Here is a 10743-nt window from a genome sequence, read left to right on the forward strand (position 1 = left end):
ACCAACTTTGATGTCATATTGCTACGAATTTATTTTCAAAATATTTTAACTTTATTCGAAGTTAATCTTGTAATATAGATATATGACTCTATGTGGTTTAAAAATAAGACAATTAAAATTAATAAATGTAAATTAAATGAAATTATATATTAATATAAAAAAATTAAATAAAATTTCAGTTTTTAATATTTAATTCAATTTAATTTAATTTAATTTGTTTTCCTGGAAGAAGGTCCTTTAAATTTTGTGTATGTGTGAGTGTGGGTGTAAGTGTGTGTAAGTGTGTGTAGTTGTGTGTGTAATTGGGCACACCTGTACTCTGTAATCTGGTGAAAGTGTGTGCCCACAATAGGGCCTTGTGTTAGTTGTTACTATGGAAACAAGGTTTATATATACTTTTACCTGATATACGTCGAACCAAGAATCGAGTATTCAACATTAAACCATTATAATCCATATCAGGGGTGTACAAACTTTTGAGTTGCTCTGCAGCACTGACTCTTTAATTTTCATTTTCCCATCAGATTAACTTTGTGCTCTTCATTGGGATCATCATCATCCTCGTCCAGAAGTTGCAGTCACCAGATGTCGGAGGGAACGAGTCCAGCATTTACCTGTAAGCAAACCTGCCTTGGTCACCATAGCAACATGTTTCCCATACACACTCATGCACACTGTGTGTAGCTTTAAGGGGCCTGATTGGCTGATTTTTCATGGTTCAGGCACTGGCAACCTGCTGTGTAGATTTGATTGGGGTGCAATGAGTGAATGGAGAAAGTGAGTGGGTCAGGATTTTTAGATGAGTAGATTCAGTGTAGGAAAAGATTAAGAGTTTAAGTGGAAAGACCTTACAATGATAGAAAAAAAGGGTGTGTGAGTCTGTGTGTGTGTGTGTGTGTGTGTGTGTGTGTGTGTGTGTGTGTGTGTGTGTGTGTGTGTGTGTGCGTGTTGCTGAATTTATGGAGACTCATGCTTATCTAGCAACGTGAATTGTTTTGTACTTTCACGTGTGTAAGGGTTATCTGACTGTGTGAGTGTGTGAGAGTGTGCGCACGTGTGTGTACATTTTGTCCTAAAGAGGTGTGTGTCTGTTGTGTTGTCTTTGTCGTGTTTAGCAGCTGTGCTCAGAAATGCTTCAGTGAGCCCGCACAGGCTGTCCAGCATTCGTGCAGGATGTCAGAGCTTTCTACCATCACCCTGTAAGTGTGTGTGTGTGTGTGTGTGTGTGTGTGTGTGTGTGTGTGTGTGTGTGTGTGTGTGTGTGTGTGTGTGTGTGTGTGTGTGTGTATACATGTGTGTGTACATTTGTGAGTGTCTGTGTCTTTGTGTATGTTTAATGCCCGTGTGATTAACCATCAGCAGCAATATTCAAGCTACCTGCATGAATTCATCTTCATCATCATGAATTCATCTTCATCATCATGAATTCGATATCCGATGTCTGCTTTAATCACAATGGACATGCGATTGTTATATTGAAACTGTAACTGAAGGTTTGATGTGATAACATGTAGTAACATGAACAGTAATTATTGTGGAGGATATTCAGACATCTCCTATCTCTAGATATTCAGGCTATATACAAATGTCCCACTAGTTATTATGGATTGACTTGTGATTATTCGATCTCACGATGACGATAAGATAAAATTGTGAAAATAGGCAAACGTAACAGAGTAGGCTCCGCCCTCCAGTCACGAACCAGCGCTCGTCTACGCGTCTGCTGCCAAATATATATTTGTACTATATAGTTTATACATTATGGTACTGTCAATTGCTCTGTTTTGCTAAATTATGTACTGTAATTTGTAAAATTGTTAACAAATGACAGTATACTACCCCATACTGATTACTATTGTTTAAGACTCCTGGGTAGGCTAGACCAGGTCTCGATTACGTTATTTTCAAGTTACAATGGGGTTTTAATTTACGATACGCATCTGCATCGTAAGTAGGAGACTACCTGCATCTGTAAATGCACATTATTGTGTTGCTAATTGATATATAGTCATCTATCTGAAACACACACACACATACCTATTGAACATGTTTAAATGTAAAATTCGTTTTAATTCACCTACATCAGTACCTGACTTCACTAACACCCTTGTGGTTGAAGGGATCTCGACAAATCCCCATAAGCACACTTCAAAATCTAGTGGAACATCTTCCCAAAAGAGTGGAGGTTATTCTAAGAGCAAATGTGAACTAAATGTGGAATCTACATATCAATCTTATTGTCAGGTGTCTACAAACGTGTGTCCATAAAGTGTAGTTTGTTAAATCAAACTACTTATTTAACATCTAAGATATTCATATTGAAAGAAAAGGTCACTTAGGTAAGTACATTTAATTGGTTTTTAGACATTTATCTGGAAAAATAAAAAAAATAATAATAATAACAAAAACCCGGATGCACTTACTTATGCACTGCTCCCGTGTTAGCTTCAGTGCTAAGAAAGATCGCTTTTGAGCTACGTTCATGTTTAATGTGGATTTCTGGGTTCTGGAATTCTCCATTTCAGCCATTGAGGGCGATTCAGGGTTACGATTGAACGATTTGGACACTTTGAATGACTGTGGAAATCAATTCTTTGGGTCTTTGTGTCAGTTGATTTTTTAAAGTGAATCCATTTCCACAGAAAAACGTAGACACTTTGGAAATAAATATGTTTTCTATGTTTCTGTGTTTCTGTGTGTGTGTGTGTGTGTGTGTGTGTGTGTGTGTGTGTGTGTGTGTGTGTGTGTGTGTGTGTGTGTGTATGTGTGTGTGTGTGTGTGTGTGTGTGTGTGTCTGTGTGTCTGTGTGTGTGTGTCTGTATGTGTGGTTTTGGGCAAAAGCTCAAACCGTGAAATCGTTTTTACAATGATATTATAAATCTTTATAAATACAGCAAACATAAAAAAAAATAACCTTGAAATATAATGTGTACTGTATGTCACATGATCTTTTTCAATAGACACTTCAGTGTTCGATTCAGAAGACTATAACTAATCATTCTGACCATTACTGATTCAGCTTCATTGTATTATCTGTGAATTGAGTCATTTCAGGAGTGTGTGCCAACTTATGTGTGTGTGTGTGTGTGTGTGTGTGTGTGTGTGTGTGTGTGTGTGTGTGTGTGTGTGTGTGTGTGTGTGTGTGTGTGTTAACAGGAGGTTGGCTCGCTCCACTCTGTTGCTTATCCCTCTGTTTGGGATCCACTACACCGTGTTCGCCTTTTCCCCAGAAGAAGTCAGTAAGCGGGAGAGGCTGGTGTTCGAGCTCGGACTCGGCTCATTCCAGGTAAACGCCGTTCAGACCTGCTTTTATTCATTACTTCATTTGTTTTGTCCTTTTTATTTTATAACTTTTTTTTTCAGCAATATAATATATTAAGTATAGAATAAAAGAGCAAGAAATGACAATGATATGAAATTATCCTTAATGTATAAACAAGAAACCAAATTAACATCATTATTTTATATATAATTAGTATAGAAATATTTTAATATAAATGAATGAATCAATTAATTGGCTGATTTATTTTAATTATTTTAATTTAATATTTATTTATTAATCATAGAATTTGAAATATATGATTTTAATCCTTAAATGCAAAATATTTCACAATATTTCTCAAAATTAACATTTTTAGGAAATTAAATTAAAAGCTCAATTAAATTGGGACACATCTTTAAGTCTGACATTACTTTCCTTCTCTCTTTTAGCCAACAGATTATATAAAATGTATAGTTGAATAAAAAATAATGGAAAGCAAAAGAAATGTAATTAACGTATTATTTAATAACATTAACATGAAAAACATATAGAACTAAATAACGTCAAAACAAGGATTATATATATATATATATATATATATATATATATATATATATATATATATATATATATATATATATATATATATAATTTATATTATTTTAATAAGAACTTTTATATTTTAATAATACATTTGATTTAACTAAAATAATAATAATTATCTAAAAAATATTTCACCAACTATTTTAGTGTAAATAGTTTATTTATTGTTTCATTTGTTGTTTTATTTATTGTGCATATCACTAAATATAGTGTTTTAATGTTGTTATATTAAATAAAAGATACCAATCACAGATTTCATTCATTCACACATACAGTATATACAAACACTTTAAACATCAAAGACCAGAACCTATTTATTTATTCATTTATTTTTACACACACACAAAAAAGTGAAAAAGTTTTTGCCCCTTCCTAATGATCCAGATCATCAAGCAAATTGTAATAATACACCCAATTCTTTTTTTTTTTTTTTTTTTATTTATTTGTATTTTTTACAAAATGCACTTTTTCAATGACAATTTTATTTATTAAGGGAAAAAATAAACTTGTCCAAAGCTGCCTGGCCCTATGTGAAAAAGTAATTGCCCCCAAACCTAATTAACTGGTTGTGGCAACCTTGGGGCAACAAATGCAATCAATGAATAAATTGATTTGCAATGTACATAATTAAATACATATATACACATATCGTATGAACAGTGCCTTGTCTGATGAGAACCTGTCGTTCATGTCGTAATCCTGACCCACCTCACACCATCATTTAGATGATCAATTATTTATTAAAGCTGCTTGAAAGAAACAAGCAGTATAGTAAATGGCGCAGCAGGTTCGAAAGAAAACCCGTCCTGCTTTTTATAGTGAAGGTCTTTTTATTTGGAGAGCTGGTTATGATTCAGTGTGAAAGTAATATCACAGTTACACAGTGGAGTGATGGTGTGAACGGGGATGTGCTGGAGTTCTCACAGTTTCTCAGTTTCCCAAGACTGACTGTATTATTGCTTTTTCTCTCCAGGGTTTCGTGGTGGCCGTGCTCTACTGCTTCCTGAATGGGGAGGTATGTATATGTGTGTGTGTGTGTGTGTGTGTGTGTGTGTGTGTGTGTGTGTGTGTGTGTGTGTGTGTGTGTGTGTGGCCTTTGAATATTGTACTTGTATTAAACTTGGCATTTACAATAACCATCATGATTTTGACACCTTTGTCTTCTCATATCATGGCGTATCTGAAAAAATGTAGCTCATTCCTGCACGTCCATGATGATGACTAGCGAATTGTGCATGCTAGTATAGCTACATTTACTGTATGCTAGTGCTAACTTTTAGCAACAAAAATAGCTTTTTTAAAATCTTTTTGGATAATAGAACAAGACTTCAGAAGGGCCTTTAGCATAAAGGAGAAATTCACCCTGAAAACACCATATCGGTGAGATCGGTTCGTTAAACGGCGCCAATTTGGTCTTTTTTTTAATCCGTAAACAGGATTTTGCGTTACCCAAAATGCCTTTTGAGTCTGAGGTGATTGTGGTAGCTAGCAGGATTTAGCCTCGTTTCCTCATTTTAAAGCAGCAAAGAAACTGTCTCTCTGTCTCTATCTCTCTCTTTCTTTCTTGTTTCTCACTGTCTAGTTCCCTTTTCTCACTCTGTCTCTCCCCCTACTGTCCATCTTTCTTCGTGTTTTTCTGATTTCTCTTTCTTCATGTCTTTCTCTTTCTATGTGTCTCTTTTTTGTGTCTTTCGAGGTCTCCCTCTCACTGTCTGTGTGTCTCTCTCTATCTCTCTTTATGTCTTTCCTAGTTTTGCTCTTTCTGTTTTTAACTCCTTTTCTATCTCTCTTTTTGTGTTTCTGTCTTTGTCTCTCTCTCACACTGTGTCTTTGTGTCTCTCTTTGTCTCTCTCTCACACTCTGTGTCTTTGTGTCTCTCTTTGTGTCATTCCCTGTTTCTCACTGTCCTTGATTCATTTTCTGTCCTTGATTCCTTCTCTAAGTCTCTTTTCTTTCCTCTGTTTTTTCTTTTTTTCTTATCTTCTTTGCTGCTCACTGTCTCTCTCTCAGTCTGGTGTGTGTTTCAGGGCTGAGTTTTCCTTTAGCTTTCTGCACTCATCTGAGAGTCATAGCGACGGGGTGGGTTTTTTTGGGCAGGTGGGAGAGTGTGTGACCCCCTTGCATCTGAGTCCATTAAATAAAATGACCTTTTCAAGTTTCTGCCTGAAGGTGCAGTCAGAGATCAAGAGGAAATGGCGCAGCTGGACGGTGAACAGGTACTTTGCTGTGGATCTGAAGCAGCAGCGCCACCCTTCGCTAGCGAGCAGTGGCGTGAACGGGGGAACGCAGCTCTCCATTCTGAGCAAGAGCAGCTCGCAGATACGCATGTCCAGCCCCCAGGCCGAGAGTGCCACCCTCAACCTGCCAACCTGAGCGTCTGATTGGACGAGCCAGCTTCGGAACCCGCCCCTTTGATCTACTCCCCCCTCTGTCTCATTAAAAAACCCTGCTCTAACTGCAGGGTCTCGTTTCCTGGACAGGCTGAAGAGGCTTTCTAATTATCAATATCAGTCTATAAAAAAAACACACAATACAGAAAATATACACAAAATAAGAATTTTGTCCACAATCCATTCGAGGGTCTTTGAACGACTGGAAATCGATTCCAAAAATAAAACCCCGAGATCTGAATAATCGCCTTTTTGTCGATAGATTCCGGATTCGATGTTTTTTATTTCAGGACTAAAAATTAAATTCTACAGCAGTGTTAGAGATCAAACTCCTGGGCTGCTGGGACACGAAAACAGTCCCCTGGGTATTTTATTCCTCTATCACGCCAGCAAGCTAGCCACTGATTCGAGCGTGTTCTTTGAATGAACATGTGACCTGTATTTTTGTCCATTTAGAGTTACTTTCAGTGTTGTGGAACATTCCGTGAGACAAGCATCTTCTTTCTCTCTCTTTCTCTTATTTATTCTTCCTCTCTATTTCTTTCTGTGTGTCTTTTTCTGTCTCTTTGACTCACCCATTACCCATTTGTCTCTCTCTATCTCGGTCATAGTCTTTCTATCTCTATCTCTGCCTCTCTCTTTAACTCTCTTTCTCTGTCTTAGTTTCTCTCTCTCTGTCAAGATTCAGTCTCACTCTTTCTCTCTCTCTCTCTCTCGCTCTCTCTCTCTCTCTCTCTCTCTCTCTCTCTCTCTCTCTCTCTCTCTCTCTCTCTCTGTCTGTCTGTCTTGCTCTCTTACTCAGTCAATTTGTCTTGGTCTCTTGCTCTATCTGTCTGTCTTTCCCTGTTTCTCTCTCTCTCTCTTTTACTTTATCTCTCTCTCAGTCTCTCTCTCTCTCTCTCTAGAACTCACTCTTACTTTCTTGCTTTCTGTTTTTCTCTGTCATGCTTTCTCTTTCACTTTCTCTGTTTTGCTTTCTCTCTGTCTCCCTCTCCTTCTCTGTCTCACTCTTTTTGTCTTGCTCTGTTTATTTCTCTCTCTTGATAATAAATCACTAAAACTGGAGACTCCTTCCATGAACATCAAATAGCTCTTACATTTCAAATATATTCCATTAGATCCAGTCGACATGTTCCTCACTCATCTTTCCCAACACTGTTACAGAGATTTGGATGAAGCGGTATATTTTACTCTTCTGCAACTTTACAGTCGTGTTCCGTGTTATTTAGAAATGGAAGTCCGACAGATTTCTACATTATTCTTAAAGAAAGTGTTTTCGTCGTCGAGCGTCGACAGTAAGAAGTGCCAAAATCGCATTCTTTTGATATCTGTATAATAGTGTTGTTTCGTTTTGTTTTTTTTCTTTTCAGTGTGCATAGAAAAAAAGTTCTCTAAATATTTTCCATCGCCTGTAAAAAAAAAAAATGCCAACACCTCCATAACCAAATGTGGGTGTCAAAGAATTTTTTTTTAAAGAAATTATTTTACTATCAGCCGCAAGTACAGAGTATGTCAACTACATAAAGACTCGGGAGTTAATATATATATATATATATATATATATATATATATATATATATATATATATATATATATATATATATATATATATATATATATATAGACGTGTTTATATGTAGGAAAATTCAATCTGTTGGTTCACTAGTGACTGTGATTACATTCAGCACACACACACACACACACACACACACACACACACACACACACACACACACACACACACATATATATATATATATATATATATATATATATATATATATATATATATATATATATATATATATATATATAAAGGGGGGAAAAAAACGGAAAACTGCAAATAAACAAATTTAGGGCTAAAGATTCTTTACAAAGTCTGATGTCACTTGTTCGAGTCACACAACCAAAATTTTGCTGACAATCATAATTTTTCTTTTTTTTTCTTTTTAACATGTACTTACTGTAAATTGTTTGGCGGCATAAACATTGCGGTGTTCTCTACATGTGCTTTTAAGTCTCGTTTGGTCGGAAATAAGTGTGTGTGTAGAGTATTAGTGCAGCTGAACAAGTCATTATTCTGTGAATTTAGAATAAAGTCATGTGCAATATGAAAATGCTTTCGTTTTGTAGGTAAACAAAAGGTCGTTCCTTACCTGCCTTGTTATTATCTGTACATCTTCTCATCTGCTCAGAGTTGGATTTGTGTGTATCTGTAAAACGAATCCTGATATACTCTATATGGACAAAAATTTGTGGACACCTGATCATAAGATTGGGATGTGCTTTTTAAACGTCCCATTCCACATTTAATCCTCATTTGCTGTTATAATAATCTCCACTCTTCTGGGAAGAGGTTCCATTAGAATTTGGGGTGTGCTTGTGGAGATTCATCATCTCACAGGGGTGTTAGTAAAGTCAGGTATTGATGTAGGTGAGAAGACCTGGTGTGAAGTCAATGTTCTAATGAACCTCAAAGGTGTTTAATAGAGTAACAGAGCTCTATTGAAGGCCATTTAAGATCTCCCACACAGTTCCAGTTGGAGAAGAACCACATATGGCATAAGTCAGGTTTCCCAGGACTTTTGACCTAACTAAAGGTGTCAATAAAACGGTAATTAACCCTAAAAGAAACAAGAGAATGAAAGCAGTTTTTTATTTCAGTACAGGAAAATATGGAAATATTGAATGCGTTTGGAAATGACATGTTTGCTATGTGCAGTATTTAATGGATAGAAATGAATTGTGTTTTTGTTTCTCATTTAGTTTTTACTTTATTTTTTTTTTTTTTAAATAACTATTTATTTCCCATGAGTAACACACTTGTAATACTCGCGTCCTGGGTTCAGCTTGTGCACTTATCCGCTCATTTCCCTGTTCACTTCTGCAATTCATTCATTTTCAGATATTTTTCAGTATCGTTAAAACACAAAAGAGTACAGAGGGAACATGTTTTTTATGGTTGAGATGCAGAAATTTTGAATGTACAGAGGAAATATTATTTAAGTAGAATAGATTGAAGAAAACAAGGAGGGGAGGAAGTTCAGAAGAGAGGAAGAAAGGAGAATGAAGTGAGGAAAGAAGGAAACAAGTAAAATGGAATAAATAGAGGAACAATTGGTGGAAGAAGGGAGCGAGGGAAAGTGAAAGGAAGGGAGAGAAATGTAGGACAGAGGGAGGGAAGAAAAAAATTACAGAAAGTAGGAAGAAAGAAAGGAAGGCTAAAAAAAGAGAATGAAGTGAGGGAGGAAGTAAAGGAAGAACAGGATGAATGGAGGAAAAATGAAGAGTGGAAGGAAGGAAGGAAAGAAGGGAAATTAGGTGAGGAAGGAAGTTAAAAAGGTAGGATGGAATGAATGGAGGAACAATGAAGAGTAAAAGGAAGGAAGGAAGGAAGGAAGGAAGGAAGGAAGGAAGGAAGGAAGGAAGGAAGGAAGGAAGGAAGGAAGGAAGGAAACATTAAGAAAGGAATGAAGGAAGGATGGAAGGAAGGAAACATTAAGATAGGAAGGAAGAAAGGAAGGAAACATTGAGAGAGGAAGGAAAGAAGGAAGGAGAAATAAAATGGAAAAATTATAGGAAAGAAGGAATGAAGGAAAATGAATGAATACAAGAAGTTAGGAGAAAATGAAGTAAGGAATGGAAGAAAAAGAGGGGAAAAGCTGCTGCTTTCTATGTTCTTGACACCAGCTGTCTTTCTGAGTGAGCGTGCTCAGAAGGTAACGACCATGTCTCAAAGCTGTTATAAACCAATGCCAGCTGTAATAGTGTGTGTGTGTGTGTGTGTGTGTGTGTGTGTGTGTGTGTGTGTGTGTGTGTGTGTGTGTGTGTGTGTGTGTGAGAGAGAGAGAGAAAAAAAGAGAGAGAGAGAGAGAGAGAATGTATTTTTTTGAGTGTGTGAGTGACTGTGTTTACTGAATTTGCCTGCTTAAGATGTCATTGCATTCATCTCTCATTCGTACGCTCCTCATGCCGAGAACCTATTCGACTCGTACAGCAGCCGAGATCTGCTTTTCGAACCCATGAATGTACCAAAGCGAATTGTATCGTACTTTCAGAACGAGTTTGCGCTGTGTCCTGTAGCCCTGATGGTTTTTTCCTTCTTCTTTATTTCTTTTCCATGATGTACAGTAAAAAAAAAAAAAAAAAAAGAAAAAACAACACGTTTTTTTTTACATGTCAAAATGTCCCTGTAGATGAACTTGCTATTTCTGATGTCTGTGCCAAATTTTGTATCAGTATATGGATTTTTATTGTCTGCTTGAAAGTGATATATGGAGAGCCGACACGCTCTGACATCCCCTCAGTGTTTATAGGCAGTGGTTGTCAATAAACGGACAAAAAAAATGAGAACTAAAACACGGCCTTGAAAACGGGGACGCTGGTTGTATAATGTTCTTTGAGAATACATAAATAAATATAAATATATTTATTTCTTTGTAAAAGTGCCAAAATATTCAATAAAGTGATGAGTCAGTAGATGGATGT

At 36.4% G+C, this 10743-nt stretch overlaps 1 protein-coding gene and 1 long non-coding RNA gene across 8 annotated transcripts in view; both read left to right on the top strand.

Annotated features, from left to right (window-relative positions):
- Positions 1-7755, top strand: part of adcyap1r1a (adenylate cyclase activating polypeptide 1a (pituitary) receptor type I) — a 29923-nt gene extending 22168 nt beyond the window's left edge. For 2 of the 7 annotated variants that reach the window (XM_083525302.1, XM_083525303.1), the window contains exons 11-15: positions 525-616; positions 1116-1199; positions 3157-3286; positions 4839-4880; positions 6022-7755. In XM_083525302.1, coding sequence (XP_083381428.1) covers positions 525-616; positions 1116-1199; positions 3157-3286; positions 4839-4880; positions 6022-6246 — 573 coding nt within the window. In that variant the 3' untranslated portion in view covers positions 6247-7755. The remainder of the gene's footprint in view (positions 1-524; positions 617-1115; positions 1200-3156; positions 3287-4838; positions 4881-6021) is intronic. The other 5 variants (XM_083525304.1, XM_083525306.1, XM_083525305.1 and 2 more) reach the window with 5 other exon arrangements.
- A 279-nt stretch (positions 7756-8034) lies between these two features.
- On the top strand, positions 8035-10740 carry LOC310717406. Its single transcript, XR_014530822.1, has 2 exons — positions 8035-10066; positions 10108-10740. It is a non-coding gene; the product is annotated as an uncharacterized lncRNA (long non-coding RNA).
- The last annotated feature ends 3 nt before the right edge of the window (positions 10741-10743 follow it).

The sequence above is a fragment of the Silurus aristotelis genome (assembly GCF_946808225.1).
Source record: "Silurus aristotelis genome assembly, chromosome: 22".
NCBI lineage: Eukaryota > Metazoa > Chordata > Actinopteri > Siluriformes > Siluridae > Silurus > Silurus aristotelis.